General features: G+C 32.2%; 1 protein-coding gene across 3 annotated transcripts in view; it reads right to left on the bottom strand.

The window, feature by feature from the left end:
• Positions 1-684: 684 nt before the first annotated feature.
• Positions 685-23,407, bottom strand: part of LOC118203969 (BCL11 transcription factor A-like) — a 333,290-nt gene continuing 310,567 nt past the window's right edge. For all 3 annotated transcript variants that reach the window (XM_085806753.1, XM_085806754.1, XM_035376285.2), the window contains one exon: positions 685-10,000. In XM_085806753.1, coding sequence (XP_085662879.1) covers positions 7,443-10,000 — 2,558 coding nt within the window. In that variant the 3' untranslated portion in view covers positions 685-7,442. The remainder of the gene's footprint in view (positions 10,001-23,407) is intronic.

The following is a 23,407-nucleotide window of genomic DNA, read 5'->3' as shown; positions in this document are numbered from 1 at the left end:
ACTTTTTATACCATTTATTTACTATGCCACCAAGGGCTCTCCGTTTGCGTTCTGACTATACATTCTATGACGAATATTGCCTTCTGTCATTCCCTAAAGTTTTGCCCACTTGTTCAGATTCGCCCTGTATATCTTCTGTGTACTTAAATAGAGAAAAACATGTAATATAATTCTTGCTTTTAAATAGTTTGCTTTGTTATTTAATAACAGATAGATTAAATATGAAAGACTAATACTTTACATTTTTCCGAATGGCAAAAATCTCGAATGAAAAGTGAAACAGCACAAATCATATTTAATAGTCCTTTTGAGGTATAAAATGAATTTTCAACGAAAAGCCTTGGTTAAGTCTCTAAGATAATACTAACATGATAGCCATTGTTAATATTCATATTATCAAAAGATGCATTGCCTTAAGTTTCTTGACGTATTTAAATGTTTTCCGGGTTCAGTATCTTTTATATTAAGATGAAATCTGGAGTTACACATGTATTTTAAATTATTGATTTTAAATAAAGACTAAGGTCATTGTAAATATATTCATGCTATAGTTAATGAGTTCTGACATTTAGAGTATTAATGACAAGCTGATATGTTACATTAATTGACGGAAAAAGAAGGGATAAAGAGTCATGAGTGTTAGGACCATGTTATATTGCATTAGTGAGATGAAACACAAACATATCCATTCCAGCAAGATTTTAATTTATATTCAATCTTCGTCCATAAATAAAAATCTGTTTTCACAACATAGTAATGTACAAGAACATGCATGTAATGAGATTAATCAATTCAATATCAATTAACAAACCTCTTAAGAAAACGTAAGGCCAACAAGTTTCTGTACTCTTTTCTTTCTCTAAATGCTACTTATTACAGCACGGGTGCAAAATCACAAAAAGTCGTTCAGGATTTATGACTTACGTGTCTCTCTTCTCTCTCTCGCTCTCTCATTGATAAATACATAAATGTCTATGGAAAAATAATCCACGATTCACAGTTGTTTTAGATATAAAAATGAAACTTTCTATTTTAGTAACGCATATGAAGAAATGAGAAAAAGTTGTCTTCGCGTATAATAATTATACTTTATAATATACCCTCCAATGATAGGAAAATAGTTGTATTGTTACATGTGATGCGTAAGCATGATTTAAGATATGAAATTAAGCTTTAGGTGAGGTTTAATAGATATAACAATTTTTAATGAAAACTGGTGTTTTGTTACAATATGGTTTCCGAATTAAATAAAAGTGTATATAGTAAGTATTTAATATTAGTTGGAGTTTTGATAATTCAGTTTGTTAACAAACACTCAATATCAGAAAATAGAAAGATTTTTTTCCAGGTATTTGTTTAAACTTGTAATGTAATAGTAATATTTTATACCTTTTTTAAGTTAAAATTTTGTTATTTTTAAGCAAATGGTTTCAGATTATATGTAAAGAAGCAGCTTGTTAATTTCAGAAAGAGGCAAAATAAATTTACCTTTAAAATTAAAGTTCCTTTATTATTGTTATTATTATCATCATTATAATTATGTATAAACTATAAAAGAAGAATTTTAATGCATTTAATTTAAACTGCATTTGTAACTGATATAAATGAAATAAAATTTTCCTTTTAATAAATATAGATATATTTGATTAAAATGTTTTGGCACAAACTCGGCGAAATATACCGATGAAGTAAACTATCTATATTATTTAATTAAGTTTTTGTATTTAAAACTTATCTAAGCGCTTATTGAAAAATGTGAAGTAAGAAATCAGAGATCAATTAAAATGCAGTTTCTATGGTTATTGTAAACATGTTAGTGATTGAAATAATTTTGTTACTTACTGCCTTATGTGCATCGTTAATTTAGAATGAAACAGTATTTATTTCTTTAGAATTTTGGATTTATAAAATATTATTAAAATTTAAGTTCGAGATGTTGCACACATTTTATAAAAATCTCTTTCCACTCTTACATATCTATAACACTTAACAAGCGAATTCATAATTAAAAATTACAATGAATCAAAAAATTAAAAAAAATCAAATTATCTTCCGTATGTAAAAAGCAAAATTTCTTAGAGATATATATCACGCCTTTCTTCCATGAAATTTTAAAAAATATTTATGCTTTTATACATAAAATAATGAATAAAAAATTAACATAGTCATTTCATTTGTATGATTGAATGAAGAAATATTGTTCGATGGCTCTTAGCAATAATAATTCTTGTAACTAATTTCCTTAGTTTTCCAGTAAAATATCTGAGTTATGTGCATTTAAAAAATGAGTCTTTAAAAATGTTTATTCACTTCAATAATAGCCGCTGTAAAAATGTTTTCACTACTGGATGCTGCTTGGAAATATACAAATGTTCGATAACTTTATTTCATATTCACATTTGATGGAAAAAAAGACTTAGTAAAATAAGAATCATCAGATGCATTAAACCACGTGCGTAGCAGTGCATGTGAATATACAAGAACGTGATGCATTTTTAACTCACAGTAAGATATATAAGAAATTTATAACATGGCATTTTAAAATACATCATTGAAAACATATTTAAAACACATCACATAGAATGAATATAACCTTTTCAACCAAATTAATAGTTAGTGAGGTTCTTCCTTTGAACCTTTAAGTTTTTATTTATTGCACTTTTTGAGTCATTTAAATGATCTTAAATTCGGAAATCATTTGTAGTATTAAAAACACATTTTTCTATAATTTCAACATAGATGTAACTACAAATGGAAGAACTTGGATAAATAACAAATATTAAAAGGAAATTCAGCCGCTAATAATTAAACAAACTTCAAATAGTGAACTTTAAGAACTTTTGATAAAGCATAGCGTTAACAAACTAGACTATACATAATTCTAATTTATGTATACAGATTCCGATTTAGTACAAAACATTTCTAATAGATGGCGCCAAGCGCATTTTAGAAGCAAGCCAAAAGAACTTCGGCAGCTAATACCTTGAACGAAGATCTCTGTAAATGAATGCATTTTTATTAAGATATATGGCTTACGCATGAACTAGTTAACACTATGCTTCTTTATATATACAAAATACAAAAATGAATCTAACACAATTAAACACTCTGAAATTCGAAGCATACTACACAAATGTCATTTCACACTATTTGAGCAAATCGATTAGGAATAATCAAATGTCCGTTTCGTGTAAAAAATCAATGATATAATTAAATTGAATCACACAGATATTGATTAACCAAATTGTATCGGATCTAAATTTCCTGATATCAGCCTCACAAAATGAAAACTGTGGACAGCAAATTGAAACAACACCAACTGTATTCTGTACAAGGACGCGAATAAATTTTGTTAGTATGAAACACACCACACATGAAGAATTTTTTTTTTCTTCATAAACTGGCAACGATAGTGCTAGATAATTAGTTCATCAAAGATAGTCCATCTAAATATTCGAAACGTGCAGTAAAAATAGTTAGTAAACCATAAGAAATTAGAGTACACACCATTACTATTTATAGATTGTTTAGAGGTAGGTTACATTAGTTTTTAGCTGCCCCAAATTGAGAGCAAACTAGCAGTTATGAGGTCCGAAATAGGAAAAGTAGAGTACACCATTTAGTTTTAAATACTCTTTCAACAGACTTTCTTCAGCAAACATCGTCAATCAAAATTTTGTCATGAATTTTCACTTACGCTGCAGATATGCAAAATTACAAATTAAAATTATCATTTATCAATTATCATACTACAATTATTAAAACTATCAATTATCAGATTACAATTATCAAATTATAGATTATCAATTATCAAATTACAATTCCAATTAATAGTTATTATCAAATTACTATAATTCTGCACTTTTAATTGGATTTAAATATCTTATCGATATTTTTGTGTTGATATTCCAAAATTTTAAGCGTTATCTGTTAATTTGTTAAGAAATAAAGCATGTATAACCAACTGAAAGATTCCAATTGAGTTTCGTGAGGTTACAGCCTGACTATCAGTATTCAAGGGTATCATAGTTTTGGGCATTGCTGGACACGAGGCTTTTATCTATGCTCTTTATTGTGATGGGATATTAAACGGTTTTACTTAGAAAGCCCTCAGTGGTAAGCATATTAAACGTAAGCAAGTTACGTGGGCATCGCATCTTAATTAGCAAATTTTATGATCAATGCACCTAAACCGCATGCTTCATTGAATTTTAACATATTTTCAATGAAAAGTAAAGAACTAAATTTGAATTCCCTAAGTGTACCACATGCAATAAATTGAATACTTTTAATATTATCGTATTAAAAGGGCCAAGAGAATTTTATTTGTATAACCAAAAATATACATTACGTTCTAGTTTTTTCAAGTGAATCATCTTTGTATTTTATGTGATTTAATAAATAAGAGGATATTTTTCACTTATAATTTTACCTCATTTATCTGGATAAAAATTTTAGAATTTTTTGTGATACAAAAGCTTATTTGTTAATAAAGACTATTTTGTTGATCCCAGTGATAATTAGTACATAATTTATTTGAATAATTTTTAAAATAAATGCAAGCAGCGATAAATAAATGCAAGCAGATCATGGATCATTTTCAAGACTTATAAAATTTTTATGTAAACTGCAACTTACTGTAATTCACAAATGCTTTATTATCGAGTTTGATAGCCATTTTTCATCTCTCAAATAATCGATATTGGTATAGTTTCTTTTAATATATAGAGAAAAATTTGCAAAATCTGCAGTGAAAGTGGCTGACATTTATTACAATTTCAGATGCTTGAATACCAAACTGTGTACTCTTGCACGTACCAGATAATAGGAATCTTTTACTGCAGTATCCAAGAAGCAGTACTTACTAGACCGTCACCCTGGTGAGCTAGGACAGCAAAAGCAAAATCTCTGATCTCTGTTTTGTAAATGCATATCACACATAGTCTAAGCATGAGGAGATATTCAACATGCATAAGAACAGCTACACAAAAAGTCATGCTTTATATTGAATTAAATATAAGGATAAATGTAAGGAAATATCTACATGATAGTTACTATGCTTCGCTTGAGATTTTATAACCAAGAGCAAAGTTAGTATTGAACAAAGGTATGAGGAAAAGAAAAAAGAACTAAACAAATGTTAGATTAAAATTAAATGGTAAAGATATTAAGGACAGCGGTATTTTTATGTTTGCTCAAAACTTAATATTAAAGATAATTATAATTGAAGATAATTCGTCGGTAACTGGTCTAAAAATCTCTTCAAAAATAAAATATTTGCTAAGAAACAGGTAAATTTTAGAAATTTTAGCAATTTATAAAATGTAATTTCTCCTACATATTAAAATTTTCAGTCAGATTTTACAAACCCCATTCAGTAATATTTTGTTAAAAACTGCTTTTTGAAATATTTTAAAAGAAGATTTAATTTTAAAATATAACCGTTTGGAAAAATCGGGTTAGAAAATGTATTAAAATAAATTACAAAGTTAATTCAAATATATTTTAATAAATTATTGGCAGCAGTAATTTTGAAACTATGGTCCAAATAATACTGCTTACGTTTTATTGTGTATAATTTGGTAAAAAAGATTGAGGAGAAACGTTGTTAAAAATAAGACGTTTTTAGAAATAACTAAACAGAAATAAGTTTAAATAATTAAATGAGGCTAAAATGGATAAATTTTTAGAAAAATTAAGGATTTATTGATTGTATGAAAAATCGCAATGAATTGTTTTTGAAGTGTGTTGCTTGCAAATAAGGCAAAATTTACAAGTACTTAGAATGGAAATAGATAATTTTCCTTACATTTATGCACACAAACATTATTCAAAATTATTTATTATTTTTATTCAGTATTAAATGGTGATATGTATTTACGTTTAGAACCGAGACCTTGCTTACATATAGGAATTAGCAGAGGTATTTGCGGTTAAATGGGTTTTTAATTATACCCAAAGATTTATAGTAAGTTAATGTAGTTAATTACAATACATAGTCACCAGTGTTATTGCCACAATAGTAACACACCTGAAAGTTTTCGATCGAAATTTCACAACACTGCATGGCAATATTTCAGAATATGATAACATATTTCTTTTATAAAAAAGATATAAATAATTCATGTCATTTAATATGCCTGCTTGTTGCTGTATCTGCTGACTAAAAGTGAAAGAAAAAATGCCAAGCAAAGGAAAATAAATGATTGATTTAAAAGTCACTAGCACTCACTGCTATTAGCCTATTTGCTGTAGAAAGAATTTAAATAAATAAATGGATTATTTAAATAAATGGATAATTTAGTTAACTTTTTAAAAAAAATCATACATGAAAATTAATTAATATATAAAATGATATTTCTTACAATAGTATTTTGTGTAATTATAAGCATAATGAAGTACAAACATCTACAAGAAATGAAAGTAATCACACACAATAAAAGCAAAGTCTTTGAAAAATACATGAATACAGGATTTGGGATATATTTAAAATAAACTTTTCCGTGATCTCTTGTAACTGCTGAATTCGGAGAACAATCGAACGTTGCTTTAAAAAAGTATAAATATGTATCTGAAAAGGACAAAAATTTTATTAACAATCTCTTGTGATTGTCCATCTTGTTAATTAAAATCACTTCATAACGAAATGACTTACTGAAATAAGAGATGCTATTATTTGCGTTTATCTCTGAATAAAGACTAGATATTATTCTCGAAAGCACTAACTCTGAATGAGTCCTTTCCCAACAATGAAAATTTCTGAAAGATAATTTGTTAACATAACAACGAATAACGTAACCAGTTAATTCAACTTTAAGCAGCTTAAAAAAGATAAGTACTCGAATCACTTAGCTTCAGACACTGAAGGAAATAATACGCAGCAGACTTTATATTTCCTTTTGTAGGGGAGGGAATCTTAAAATATATTTTGGTCCGTAGCATAAAATGAAAAACAGAAGCACTCAATGAAAAATAGGTCCAGAAATTTAGAGACCTATCGTATTAATTTTTTATATCAAAACGCTAAAAAGACATTTCAAAAACAGTCTATATCTATGCCTAACGAATACTCAAACTTTTATAACTAAAAACTCTTTACTTTAAAAGTCGAGTTTTAGTCACACATAGAAAAATGTAACACGTGGTCATCATACAACAGTGAGGGAAGGCTTGTATTCGTATTTTTTTCTTCTTAAATATTTATAGGATAGTGTGTGATTTAGGTTTAAAACCGACACACAAGAACACACGCTTACACGATCACGCACGACTCTTTGCGAATCCCATTATTCGGGGTCAGTCTTTAAATATAGGAGAGTCTTTGAACACGGCGGGCCCAAGGCCCCAAAAATAAACCAGAAATTCCACATCACATAGAAATTGAAAAATAATATCTTAGATTTAAATTCTTCTATTTAGGGTCAGTGGTGACGTTATTAGTCTCACGTTAGATCTTTGGAATCCGAGTCTCTGTCCATGTAGGAAACACCGGTCGCGTTTTGGTTCACGACACACTTCCTCATGTGTTTTTCCAAAGTGCTCGGCACCGAGAAGGGCATATCGCAGAATCGGCACCGGTAGACGTCCTTTCCCAGACGTCCGTGTGTCTTCATGTGTCGTGTTAGTTTCGAGCTCTGCGCGCACGCATAGCTACACAGCTCGCACTTGTATGGCTTTTCGCCTGTGTGAGACCGCCGATGAACAGTGAGGTTGCTGCAGTTCTTGAAGACTTTGCCGCAATACTCGCAGGTATCGTTGCGGCGCTGCTCTTTGGAACTACTACCGCTTTTCGAGGAGTTGACCAGGAGGCCGGGTATTGGAGTGACCGATGCTCCGCCCCCGCTGGTACCGGGTCTGGGACTCAGCGACCTGCTACTCATGTTGGTGGGAGTGACAGACTTCAAGGCACTTTCAGAAGAGGAAGATTTGTTGTGGCGGGACAAATCCGTCGTATCGAATAGGTCTCTGTGAGCAGCTCCGTGAACAGAAGGTAACCACAGACCAGCGTACAGAGAATCTCTGTCGTTGCTGCTTCGTAAGTGGTCAGCAATGTCCAACTTTAACCGTTTGCTTGCCTCAAACGCGTTATGGTGATGGTGATGATGATAGTCGAAGGCACCGAAGAAACCATGGCCAAAGTCCATCGAATGTGGTAGGAGAGCGAGTGATTTATTACTGCCTCCGTGACTATTTGTATTATTGCCATCTTCCCGGTTATTAAGCTTCTCGGGCCCGTTTTCTGTCACTGGTGTCCTGCCTCGACTTGGCGTGTCAGTTTCTTCTTTCGAAGAATTTTTCAATGAGCTTTCTTCTAAAGCTTTTTGGTAAGCTTCATTGTACTGTTGGATATTGCTCAAACCTATCTTGTCCATGACTTCACTTAAAAGAGAATGCCTAGGTTCTGGTTTCGAACTATCTTTTTCTCTACTATTATTACCGTTCTCGCCATTGCTCACACTAATAGTGTTGCTACTGTTATTGTCGTTGTTGGCTGCCACATCCTCAGGTGTGGATTTCTGTGTTTTGTTTTGATCCGAGGTAGGTGAGCTTCTAGGAACGGGAGTGGAACTTGTTGGTCCCCTTGTACTAAGGTCTTCTGCCATCAAAACTTCGTTGCTATCATCTAGATCTTCTTCATCATCAAGTTCATCTTCTTCTTCTTCTTCATCCTCGTCGTCTAGATCTTCTTCTTCTTCTTCGTTGTCCGCTGTTTGTCCATCTGAAGCATCTTCATCTTCATCAAGACTCCTTCGTCTTTGCCTATTTCTTTCCTTTCCCTGCTCTGATGTAGAATCAGGAGTTGATCTAGGAGATTCCATGCTGTTATTTTCAGAACCTGGTGTAGATTTACCGTTGTTGCTCTGATGAGTCTTCATGTGCCGTTTGAGCTTGCTGGCTTGGCTACACGAGTGCCTGCAGATTGGGCACTTATAAGGCTTTTCGCCTGTGTGAGACCGTCTGTGCACTATGAGATTGCTTTGAAACCGAAATGCTTTACCACAAAACTCGCAAGACCATGACTTGAGCAACTTAGGGGAGCCCTCTGCTGCATCTGTGGCTCCACCACCTTTGCTGCTAGTGGATGATGCAGAAGACCCTCTGTGAGCTTGGTTGTTATTGTGTTGGTGGTTGGAAGCTGGTGTAAGTGTACTACCAGAAGAACTGTGGAGATTCAGTACGGGTTGAGGCGTAGAAGTAGGAGTGGAAGGCTGAGAAGAGGAAGACATTGGAGGGTGTGTGAAAGGTGGGGTGAGTTTGCGCGGAGAGGCTGTTACTGTAGTAGGACTCGTGGCTCCCGCCAGTTGCCTGAGTCTCTGCGAATAAAAGTCCATCTGCGGCTCAAAGCCTAAGCTCATAGGAGGTGGTCTAGGTCTCGTGTCGAGTCCGAGAGGTCCCCTGTCGATGAACGGATTATGGGGCTCAAAACTTCCTATTCCTAGTCCAGGTAGAGAGGAAGCACTGTGGGGTGGGTGGTGTTGTTGGTGATGGTGATTGAGTCGATGAAATTGTTGACTACTTTCCGCGCTGTTGTTGCCATTGCCACTGCCAGCAGAGGATGTCGCTAGCATATCGACGCGGAAATCTTGACTAGACGGCCGGGCGAAAAGATTAGGAGCATTGAGCGAACCAGGGGCAAACTGTCTCTCTCCCAGTGGCATTCGTAGAAGTTGCAGAGCTGGGTGATTTTCCAGAGAGAGGGCTTGCTGAGGTAAGACGCCATGGTGGTGGGCATGCTGATGATGACTGGGGCCATTCATGGAGCACGGAGGTAACACCGGGGGTAGAGGTATGCCTATGCTACTGCTGCTGTTGTTGATAAGAGAAGGAGGAGGCCCTGATGGAGGCACTACCGAGGAAGATGGATTCGATGAACTCCGTCCGCCATGGTAGGGTGTCACGAGGTAGATCTTCATTCCGTGCATGTGCTGAGCATGTTGTACCAACACCCATGCCGACGTAAACGTTTGCTTACATGTACTACATGTATAAGTGCTTGGTTCTGAAAAAAAGAAGAAAAAAGTAGATTTAGTACAATATAAATTATTACAGTTTACAAGCTTGTACAAAGTGCTAGAAATATGTTAAGTTAATGTTCCGAAAAGATACTGTTATTTTCAGCTGAATAATATAATTTTTACGTTTTTGTATTTCTTAATTTAAGCTCAAATACAATCGATTCCTTGTGTTCAACATCGTAAAATTTATTTCCCGCTCTACGAAATTTTATATTTTGATGTGATATTCATTCATTTTTCTTTCTGCTATATACATAAATAAATAAATATGTCATTTTTAGTTTATAATATACATCACAAATTTTTGTTTTATATTCGCTTTCTGTGCTGCGCATCTGTGTGTTGCGTTTCCATGTCCTTAGAATTATGATAATTACCTTAGAATTATGATAATTACCATGTAACTCTTAAGTATGTATAAATAAAAGAGAAAATACATACATAAGAAATATTATACAAAGAAAAAGTCTTTTTGAATGTTAAAATGATGGTGAGAAAATAGAATTAAAAGTTTAAAAATATAGCACTCAGGGTTTTTTAAAGAAACGCATAAGATAATTTCATAATTTTTTTTATTTACTTACATAAAATCAAAGCAAAATTAATTTGTCTAATTATTTGCATCTGTTTTAATACAGGATTTTATTTTAATTATGCACGTTATTATTATTATATTTTAAAATTAACTCAAAAATTTTAAACACCATAAAACTGCAGCAACTATTATAGTCTCAGACTTTATAGTAAAAAGTTATTATAGCAGAAGTTGTTGTTAAAGCAGAAGCTATATAACAACGAGAGTTTGTTAGGTCAATTTTAGCCTGTGATAAAAATTTGTAGGATTTACGTTTTTCTAGACTCTTTTCTCTCCCAGGAAAAAACGTTTGAAATTTATAATTATTTAGATATTATTTAAGCATTTTCAGTTTTGAATATAATTGTCATCTATACACTTACTAAAGATTTCGTGATAAACCAATGTATATTTAACGATATTTCATTATAATTAAGTTCCGTGCTTTCCGTAACACGATTCTTCCATTAACACTATTCAGTTATTGAATTCATTAGCTTGGTACAACGAAGCAAATATTTATGAAGAGAAATAATTCAGTAAAATAGCCTTAAAATTTTAAAAATATATCAGACATTTTAACTGAACCAAAATGAAATAATTACATGTCTTAGATATAATATTTTTAACCAAATTCCATAATTATGAGTATAATTATGAATATAAGAAAGGAAGAGTTAAACGACAGTAGATACAGATTTGATAAGAGGCATGGAATGAAGATAAAAGGGCATTTCGTTTCGACACATTTCAGTAGAACTTAGAACGTTACATATTCCAAAAATTTGAATTATTAATCATATAATTAAAGTGTGAAACTGATCTCAAATATACAAGCTCAGATATTTTATAATAATTTCTGATATTCGCATTTAAATGTCTGTCACAATCGCCTTTTGTACCGAATTATAATTAAATTATAATTAAAACTGGGAGAACAAAATCAAAGAAAAAGGGCAGTCTGAAAATGTCAGATTATAATATAACATCATAAACAGTTTCCCATTAAAATTTCACAAACTTTAAAAACTTATAAATAAAAAAGTATGAAAGTTACAAGATTCAAAAGAATTTGCAACCTGATCTTGATGTGCAGATTTTAGTTTAACTCCTAAAAAGAATTTTAAGCTAAGCACCTTTAATTTATCAAGCGCTATCGATTTAAAATTACAAAAAATGAAACCTAAATTTCTGCATCTTTAAATATGCTAATTTTGAAAATCAAAATATGATATAACTTCTAATATCCATGCCAAAGGAACTACAGTCCATTCGGATACTCGGAGATACTGGCTTAACTTTTCCTGTAGACCAAATACATATTTATTCCAATGCAAGTAAGGAAGATATCGTTTATCTTATTTTGTTTTAATAAATTTTATCCCATTAAAAATATTTTCATTTTTGCAAAATCTCAGCAATTTTTAACGAAATTCATTTATGAATTTATATCCCAAAGGGGGAAACTTGCTGAAAAAGGCTATTAATTTCGTTTTCGCATTTTGCGTTGGTTCACTAGAAACGGCGTTTTACTTTTCAGATTGTTGCCAGCAAATATTAGAGTCTTGCATTATATTTAAAGAAATTAAATAATGAAGAATCTGCATGAATGCATGTATGCTTCTCGCACTGTGAAAAAACAACGGTACCTAGAGACATCAAATTTTGAATAACGCAGACCTCCACTCTAATATGGGCATCTGAAAGCCCAAATTTTGAAATTCGAATTAGTTTTATTATCTGTTTCATATTTTGTAAACTTTTAACGCATGTTTGATCAATAAACTCGACGATTTCATAGCGAGAAATGGCAACACTGTACGAAAAAAAAAAAAATTATCTCCAGCGCGCGAGACTGTGTATCGAAAATTCTAAAGATATGCTCCCTTTAAATTATTTTGCGATATTGCTGTTGAATTGAATTTTGTAATTTAAGTGTGAAGAACATGATATTTAATAAATAAAGGTAACACATGAAACGTTAAAAAACGCCGTTTTAGGCGTAATTTAAAATCTGAATGATTTCAGAATTTTATTTTATTTTATTTTAATTTACCTGAATGCACACCAGATTTGAATCAAATCAAAACAACGAAATTAGTTTTTATTTAAATCTGCGGTAAAACTAAACATATTATCGCATTTTTATTTTTCCTGTACTAAAATTAAAGGAAGAATTATTTTTTTACTTGCTTAAAGCAAAGCGATCATGCCTTCTGTCAACTAACGTTAACTTGATACATTACCTTGTCATTAATTAAAATACAAAATCACTCATGAAGCGATGGAGTTAAAAAACAACAACAAAAACAGTAAAACCAGTAGGCCAGTATATAATATACAATCCCTTTTCCCTATTGTTTATCGACTTCGAGGCTATGATATTTATCTAGCAATGTAAGCCAATCTAGAAATTGTGTACATTTAACTTAATTCAGTAACTTTTTAACAATATGACTGGTATCCTTAATTTATTGCAATGTAATAAATGTAAATAAATAATATTAATTTTACTTGACTTAAAAAGAAGCAATCCAATTAACTGAATTTTCCGTATATTAGAGCTCTCTTGAGACATATAGATCAAGTGATATATATCCGTTCTTCACAATATTCTTAGCTTCCTGAACAGAATTATTGATGACAATGTAGTAATTCTTATTTTCTGCATAAGAAGCTGCCATCAGCTTCTCTTAGCGTAGTCTTTCTTTTTTAGCCTCCTTTTTTAAAGAAATGCCAAGCATCAATAAGACTACAAGGAATGAGATAGAGTATCGAAAAAGAGAGTGTGTTCCTTTCTTCAGAAAAAAACACGTGAGGGAGGGAAAGAGTTAGGGGACTTTGTCCAGTGAGGAAGGGGGTCCGTCCGAAGGCCCTCACAGGAAATTAAAATATTCCACAGATCGTGCAGTGAGCATCAATCACTGTCAAATCGAGTCAGCTCCGCATTTGATCGTAAAACCAGTTTAGAAGCAGAAATTGCACCATTTCCCCCTTCTTCGGAGTCCAGAGTTTTTGTGCACTCGCCTCATTTGGGAAAATCTGCATAAAGTTCTCAATCGAATACAGGCTTCTACGCAAGACCTCTCCATCTCTTTATTTTCCCACAAAAAAAAAAAAAAAAAAAAAAAAAAAACTGAAACATTTCTGAGCAGGAATCTCTGGATAAATGACAGGGAAAATGAATTGTATAAACATGCTTTGCTGTTTTTCTTGCTTGTTTCTTGGCTAAATGCAATTTCTGTGTCTCAAAACAATTTGGTGGATAAAGTTCTTAGATAAAATTCCAAGTATATTACGTTTAGTTTTTTTATGGGTGATTTTGGTGATTTTGAATCGTCCCAAATAAAACGTATGATATTTAAACAATTTTAGGTGCATACGACTATGCATAGATAATAACAAATACTTCATAAAAGGAAAAAGGTTTAATGAATGAATTCCTACAAAGATATGTTAATTAGGCTAGAGCAGAGTAAAGAAGAGAATAAAGATATGAGAGTGAACCGACACTAAAGGTAACTGAAGAAGAGACAGAAAGAAGACAGGATTTATTAACTCGGATTGGATTATTTAAATTTTTAAAAAAGCACTCGAGCGCTATCTGCCTAATCGAAGGGATGTCTTCATAGACGGCTTTTTAACTTTCTCTGGCTGGTATTCTCATTACGCATGGGAAAAGCTAGGAAAACTCCCATGCAGCCAACTCGCTCGTCAGGGATTCGAACCTAGATCGAACTACCAGTGCTTAATGATCTAACCTATCGACGTTGATGTGCCAGAATTCGTTAAAAGTAGATGAAAGAGACTACAAATCAAACTTGTTGCAATTTGAGATCAACCAATTAAAAAAATATTAAAGTGTCAAAAGGAAAACAGAAGATAGAGGAAGGCAATGAGAAATTAATAAAATATAAAAAATTACTTTTCAAAAGCACAGCGTGTTATATGGAGTGTCAGAAATATTTTTCATTGGTTGCAATAATGGAGCAAATGTTTGTAAAATTATGAGTTACGCACAGTATAAATCATATGTATTTTAAACATCAATAAATTATGTATATTAGGGATACTATTAAATGAGAAATCATTAAGAAGTATTGTGTCGCTCCCACATACGCGAGTATTACGTTCTAAAACCTACCGCCAAACTGTTGACAGTGGTGAAACTATATATTATCTCACATTCATGCAACATATATAAGTACTGTAAAAAATAATTGATGAATAATAAACTATAAGATACTATCAAAATTCAATAAAGCAATAATACGTTTTTTTTTTTTTTTGTTTAGTTACTCAATAATACCACTTTCGCGTTAAGTTTGCCCTTTCACAATTTTTCAGGAAAAGAGCTCCTCTAAATTTTAATATGGATTATTACACGTAGCGAATGTTTTTATCTTACTAACGAAGAAAAATTTTGCAAACTACCTGTAAAGGTCATGTTGAACCTTCTGAGGTGTAATTTTTTTAAAAAATAAATAACATTATGATAGTTACCCGTAGTTTATCCATGGCTACATTTCATTTATTATGTTCTTGCTATAACCGCTTCCTACAGAAATTAAATTATTCTCACAAAGATACTTTCGAACAATAAAATTAATGAAAAAGGGGGGAAATAGGCCAAAAAATACGGTGTATCCTTAAGTTTGAAAATAAAAGATTTTGAAGTTCTAGCTAGAGCTAGAAGAGCTAAAAAACTGCGAAAAAATTAATGTTAATGCATTGTATGGTGCCATCTTGAAAGAAATAGCTTCTCTCAATATGTAAACACTGAAAGATTGGTACAAGTTTATCTAAAAAGTCTTTTATCATATCAGTTGCCGTCACGAAACAATTTGGACTACTTTGTATCACAGTACTTTTAGTCCATTCTTGCCTTAACCATTTGAATCTTTAGTTTTCAAAGAATTTGGGAAGCATTAATAAACCTGAAACAGTGGACTGTGGACAGTTATTATGTATTGCTTTAATCACTCTCCAGCTAGTTAAGCCAGTGGTCACAAACTCAAATTGCACGCCGGCCGAAAGCGCAATCTGAAAACAGCTTACGGCCAAAATGTTTTTAAAAAATTAAATGGATAATTTTATTAATAAAATAAAAAATATTTTAAATTTTAAAGTTCTCTAACTAAAATTTTTCAAAACACACGTAAACAATAATAATATTATCGAAAAGGAAAAAAAGTAAATTTAGGTTTATTTTCTACCTGAACCTCTAAGACACTTTTTATTGGCTACATTTTCTAATTAAAATTTATATTGTGAATTAAGTATTAAATTATTATACTGACATTTCTTTCAAATAGTTCCAACATGTTTCATTAATAATTAAGCAAGATACTTTAATTTAAAATAAAAGTAAACCAATTATGAAAATTTCTAAATTTTCAGAAAATATTTACCCCGCGAGACAAAACTTGAGAACAAATAATATCAATTTAGTCTTTTTCTTAAATTTATTAAATTTCTCTTCGATGCAAAAATGAAAGTACAGATTTTTTATAATAATTATAAACTTCTTTATTTCTTGCTACAACTTGACATTTGATGACGTTTCGATTTTGATAAAGGTTGTAGCCTTGGAGAGGAAATTACTAGAAATTATCATCACATTTCGTAGATGGTTTTCTGTCAATTGAGTTCTTTTGTTATTAATTTTCAACGGTTAAAATACGCTGTTCACGTATAAATATATTTCGAAAGAAAGCGATAATTCTTAGCGCAAAATTTCGTAACTCATTTAGGTTATTTATTTTTTGTCAAGCAGGAATAAAATTTAATAAAATCTGCAACTTCAAATCTTTCATGTATCACTAATCTTATTCATCAAATCCTTCTCGAAGTAAATTCTCAAATGCTTCGCTATAAACTAACAACTAATGAACTAGAGAACATATAATGGTTATAGAGCAGCTGAAATATATTTATTTGCTGCGTTCAATGAAGAAACAATTTTTAACAATAAAGAAATAATTTTTTTAAGAAGCTTTATAAGAAAAAGCGTTTGAAAAAATACAATTTCGCCTTAAAGCAAAAATTTATTACGAATGTTGCATATGTGTAAAATAGTTTTAGTGAAATTATATGTGAAATTGTAGTATTTTTTATATAATGTAACATGAGATGCTTGAAAGAGCCGAAGCTTTGCCGGAAAAGCAAGATTACAGATGGAAGTCATTTAACATTGCTGTAAATGGCTATTTCGCTAAATTGGCGAGATATCGCCAAAACGGCAATGGTTTTGGCGAGAAAACGTAAAAAGCCGCCAAACTTGGCGACATTTGGGTTTTGTTTTTGTATAACTGTAACTGATTGCTGTGTGTAACTCCAACCGGTGTGGTGTATTTTAATTATGGCAAAGCACACTAGGGCTATCTGCCTAAGGGGAGGGATGCCTTTCGTGGAGGACTTTCTAAGGGAAACTGGCTCGTATACACGTTACACATGGGGAAAACCACGAAAACGCCCATGCAGCCAGCCCGTTCGCGGGATTCGAACCTCGGACCGAACTACCAGTGTTCAGCGACTTTACCGCTCGGCCGCTGGTGGGCCGTAACTCCAACCGCATCCGATCCTTACATATAACTTTTAATGTATATCTTCCAGTAATTTCGAGAAACTGAAGGTACTAGAAATTTCTCGGCGGCCGGGTAAAAACTATAAGACACTAGAGAGCAGCAGCTCTTAGTTTTTCAGTATATGCGCTTGGCATTGTGCTATATTTTACGTTCTAAGTTTGAAGTATAACTATTGATTGCACTCTGTGATACTGAGAACAGCTGTAAGAGATTTTTATTTATTTATTTATTTATTTATTTTTGTGGAAAATTTCTAGAAAAAGTGTTTATTTTTGTAAAAATAAATTTTATCAAGCTATCATCGGTTCTGTGGGTATTCAGTCTGTAGAGTCATTAGGTTTTTTTGATACGCAGAGATGAAAAATGAGCAACGCCTTCGTCGGACTTCGAACCACGGACCTCTCAAATACGCGCCGAGCGTGCCGACCACTACACCACGAAGGCATGCTAAAAAGACGAGAGAAGTACCTTATAAGTCTACCATGAATATGTGCGCAAATAGCAATATTTTGTCCAAATTGTGTAGGACACTAATGACACCAATACCAAATCTCTTCAAACGATATTGTTTAGCAGCAAATAGTAACAGCCGTTTAAGAATCCTCTGTTTCTATTGACTGATTTCACGTAGTTTCTATATAGATCTCCATCACTGTTATGATAATTTGAAACTCATTCCAAAAACTCTAAATCATTAAGTGCATCTTTATACGCTTTCATTGTTTAATGATGGCTTAAAGTTTCCAGTCAGTAACCTTGGCATCTCAAGCTAAATACCTTCTTATACCTTTTGCATTGGTAATAAACACTGAAGGTTCAAACATCACTAAGCTACTTCATTTATACATTCTTTCAACGCACCAGTTTCAAGCTTTGAAAATTTGCGTATATGATTATATTGCGTATATTATTACCGCGACGCGAAAAATCGTGCACAAATCTTTAATCATTCACACATTGTGTCTCGTACACAGTTTTAAATAACAATATATCCATTGCATTAATCAATTATTTCCAAAGTATAAGAGTATAATGTGAAATTATTTTTTAATTTGAGATTTCATTCGTAAATAAATTATTTGCACTTTGAAATTCCAAAATTTCAGTTATAAGTAAAGATTAACGGTAAATTTTTCTTGAAAATGCTTAAAAAATTAAGCAGGCTAAGAATATTATTTCGGTGCTCAGTTAAATTTTATTGTTCAAATTTACTTGTGCTCTCCTAAATAGATACTTTAAATTATCTAAAACTGTATGATTTATGTATTTTTTAGCATTACTACGTTAGCAAACGATACTAAATATATATGATAGCAAGATTAACTAAACAATTGTTCTTACATTTCTTAATGGGCAATCTTACTTTTTAAAATATGGAGTAAAAGATGAATGATAGTGTGGATTTGGTTTCGATTTCTACTGACATTTTAATTTGACAGAAGGAAACATTTGTAATTTGTACAGTTTTTATGCATAATGCTTCCCTATCAGAGATTAACATCAAATCCAAGATATGTTCACAAACAAACTGGAATCCACGAAAGCTTCAAATCATTTCAGGGCTGACGGTGTTATCCGTTGTGCAAACTGTCATCTGTAAAGATGGCAATCTGCATCGAATCCATCGAGCATCGCACGAGCTTGTCAAGAAATTCATCCTGTTTTGCATGTTGTCGTGAGGTCCATCTGTTCGTTACATTGTGGGCAGATCCATCACAAGCCTTTTCAACCGTCTGTCCACATCGTTGTTTATTTTACATTATATTGCGATCCCCTCCCCTGCATAACAGCTGCAAAATATCGGAAGAGCCGACAATTACGCCGGACAACAAATTGTCACAGTTCGTGGCGAAACATCCCGCTTCCGGAGGCTCTCTTAAAGCACAGGGGGCATCTTTATATTTAGGAAGTGGTCAACAAGACTTAAACTCTTTTACGTTAATTAAATGATTTTATTTTAATAGAACAAAATACTGATAAGGCAGACATCGAAATTTAAGCGAAATTAAGAACGTTGAAGCTGAACTCTCTAATTAAGAGCTTAGTTTAAATATTTGATTGACATTTTTTCTCTAAAACAGTAATGATCGATTAAAATTGATCGAAGGCAATCAAATCATAAAGATTACTATCAGATGGCAAGCCCTAAATCTTCTTTTAAAACCGTTCTTTAGAATTAATTAAATTGCTTATAACCATATTCAGTGGTCAATAATTCCATTTTATCCATAATTCATAACACAATTATGATTTGACTTGCCATTTAATAAGAACAATAAGTCTATAAATTTCTTTAATTTCAAAGAACAACGCAAGATCTCCCTGAATTGGGGCATATTTTCACAACAAATGGCGATAAACAATTTCGATCCCATTCTAAGTAAGTTTTCATTTTAACAGGGCCGAGGTTTGCATTTTCTTATATAAGCACATTAGGATTCTCTCAAAAGCTCTGTACTTTAAATAACTGTGAATCTTCTCGCAGTTCTCTGAATGCACTGGAGAACATGATAGCTGACCAGATATAATAACATTTTCCAGACATGTTCAAAACGGAAATTACTGTCCCCATAATTAGAAGGATGAAACTGATTGAGTAAAATAAGAGCAGTACACTGGACCAGGCATGGGCATAAGGCCACAATTTAGTCATCGTTTTAGTTTGTATATATTTCAAAAGCAATTCAATCAAAGTTAATCAGAAGTGTAAGTAAAATATATAAATTGTGATTTTTAATCTTTTTCTGCCCATTCAGTAGGAAATATAAGATATTTATATATTAACTTACACTTTTCACGGCTAGGTTTCGAATTCAGATTTATTTGCAGTAACATACACATGCAGGGATTAACATACTCGTTTCAAACGAAATGAAAATTAAATATAAGCATTATTTAAATTACTCTATACTTCAGATTCTTAAAAAAGTCCACATTAAAAATTTTAAAACTTGGTTTTAGAGAATTTATATTTTCTGGTTAAAATATTTCTTAAATTATTTTCTATTCTTTTTAGACATTTCAGTATGAGGGTTTATAATTTTTTGATTTTATTTCATTTTAATTTGATTTGCGGAAAAACTTCGGCCATTTTGAAATTATAAATTGCGTAATTTTTTTCCAGTCATTTCATCATGCCTTTGTGGTGTAACTGGTAGCAAATTCGACGCATATTCGGGAGACCCAGAGTTCGAATCCGGGCTAGGAAAATGCACATTTTCACGTTTCTAGCATCAAAAATACTGATGACTCTAGAACCTTTTAATTTCGTTTTGATATTGTTTTCTGCTTTAAGCTAAATAACTCAAAGCGTGTTATTTCAGCAATGTATTCTCAAGAGTTCAGCGAATCGGTTTACTATTGACAACACAAACATATATTTAAAGTTATACAATCTGCACTTTTACTGTTCTCCGTGCATTTTTAACTACCTATGATGTAGCGAAAAATGGTACCTTCTCTTTGCAAGGCGATCGTGCATGAAAGCTAGAAAAATCATTACGTTTTAATCATTTCCTAAACAGCCAGTGTCAGAATAGCTCATAATTTAAAACTTATGTATAACATATTTTCTTTAGAGACTTTGCTTCACATCAAGAATCTTTTATTACAGTTATATATTCCTATCTTTAACGATTTAAAACTTGTGAAAAATCTTATGCATTGAGATTTAAAGAAATTATTTATTAGAGTCTATTCGGAGAATAGAAGGAATCATCTCTAGACACATACAGCATTTAATCCTATATACAAACCTGTTACTTAATAAATTATCAAATGATCGTGTCATTAGAATCCCTTTCATTAGAAACTGTACTGTTCAATGTAGTTATATCTGACATAAGTGTGTTTCTACCAAAGTTAGAAACTAATTATTACCAAGAATTAAATAAATCATTTCTTACAAGTTAATTTTTATTGAAAGCACGGAAATTCTAAAGTTTAATGTTTCAGATGATAATCTTCTCTTCTTGCGCAAATTTATGAACATGAACATGCATAAGCCTTCTTATAGAACTTTATGCATACACATATTTAGATAAAAGGAGTTTTATTCTAAATATTTTAGAAAATTAAGTTGCCAACTTAACAGAATCGGAACCTACTTATATAGCATAGAACAACAAACTATTTATTCATACATATAAAAAAAACAAATTCCAAGAATACCCGTATTCTTTAGCATATAAATTGTTTTGAAATTTAGTATATCCATCATTCTTAGTTTTCATCAATTAATTACATTCTAACATAAAGCTTTTTGATAAAAGTTATTGTAACGCATTTTCCCCATTAGATGATGCTCTCTTTATGATCGTGCTTCAAATATGTAATTTGGAGAAATCCCTGAAAGCTTTAGCATCTACAAACTATCGTCCTTTGGGTGAAGAATCAGGCACCCATAGCGTTACCGGCCCCTCCAATGATGCATGAACTTCAAGGTGAGACAAGATGCCCCTCTTTACATACTGAAAATCAGTCCCCCCTCTGTTCTCGGATGTATGTAGGCCACGGGCCCCGTTTGATGCATGGCCCCCTTGATGGATAGGTTGGTAGCTGAAGGTCGAACGGACAGAAAGTCGCACCTCTGCTGCCCGTTTATAGATTAATGATTTTAACTTCTGACATGTGAGTCAGGAAAACAAGGAATGGACAACAGATGCAGTTAGAGAAATTTCATATTGTAACGAAAAAAAAAAAAATATGGTCAGATGTATTTACTTATAACTGACGATAACATATATATATAATATAACTTATAATTATTTCATTACACCTTGTAATTGGTTGCTGTTCACATTTTTATTTGAATAGTCAGCAACTTATATGGGAGCTCTCTGCATCATATGGAACATGCCTCTCTCTACTCAAAGAATTCTATATCTTAGAATACCCAGACTGTCTTAATCAGGTTCTCACAGTCTGATACGTTCTGTTCTTTTGAACCTGTCCCATTTCCTCTTATTAAGTACTTTAAATGTAATCTTCTCTATCATACAGTTTGTTGTTACTTAGTAAAACGTTTTATTGAAAAAGAACGGACTATTACATTTTTTGAAACGTATTTTGCCATCTTTTAACCGAATTAACACCAAGTAAAGGTATAATTTTTCTCTTTATTAAACCATTGAATATCAGATTATGTACGGAAAAATATGTAAGAATTGTTTTCCGTATGAATGCTAAGACAATTTTTATGTAGGACATTTCATGGAGATATTTGCATTACATGTGAAACTAACTTGAAAAACTCATGGAATAACTGATTACATTGGAATTCCGTCCTGTTCGAAACTACTTGCTTTCAACATACTTGTTCAACTCTGACAACAAGGGGCTATAAATTTCCATAGCTTTTTTTCCTCCCAACTTTTCTGCATGCCTTCGTGGTGGGATTGGAAGCATACTCGACGCGTATTCGAGAGGTCCAGGATTCGAGTCCCGGAGAGCTAGGGCGCTGCACCTTTTTCCCATCTCCTGCTTTAAAAAAAAATAACGACTTAATACTTGTGATTTGAAATGGATGTGTCTACCTCTCTCTAGAATAAATATTTTATAACAAAGAAATCGTACAGTTTCACTGATGTTATGATTTCATTTTAGATGTTGAGCTAAAACTTAAGACCTCTAGAACTATTTATTTTTATACTGTGAATAGCTGTTTAAAATTCAGTTAATAATTGCTAATGTGAATTGATGCATTAGGTAAGTTATTTGCTCTTTTCTTTTTAATGGATACTTAAAATGGGTCTAAAATTTCATATTCCTTGTTATGGCTTCCGTACGATTAGGAGAGAGAGAGGCGGGTGCTGAGAAATGCGTGCTCATCGAGAATGTCCTACATGTCAACTGAAGCCGGACAAATGACCGACAGATTATTATATTCGAGCAATTCCCAACGATTGGCCAGACGGACAGACTTTTAAACGCAGGAAGATGTCCAGAACGGACATCAAAAGGTGTCCAGCGATCTGTGAATGAAGGCTTCACAATGGGCACCAAGAACACCTTTTCTTTGATCCGACTTGGGAACCCCTTCACCCTTCTCATTCGGAACTATATCCTTTTCATTTCTTTTTCTTTTACCCCTTTATCTGCTATATCTGAGTCAGTTTTATCCATTTCGTGAAGTGTGTTACCTTTTGCCTCGTTCGTTGACCTCTTCAAAGAGAAATACAAACGTTATTTGACGTGAGACAAACCCAGCTTCTTATATTTTTAATATACTA

This window comes from Stegodyphus dumicola, chromosome 12, assembly GCF_044657685.1.
Source record: "Stegodyphus dumicola isolate Sdum_Otavi_A_Nest chromosome 12, ASM4465768v1".
Taxonomy (NCBI): Eukaryota; Metazoa; Arthropoda; class Arachnida; order Araneae; family Eresidae; genus Stegodyphus; species Stegodyphus dumicola.
The sequence above is the reverse complement of the archived record's forward strand: the minus strand, read 5'-3'. Positions and strand labels throughout refer to the sequence as shown.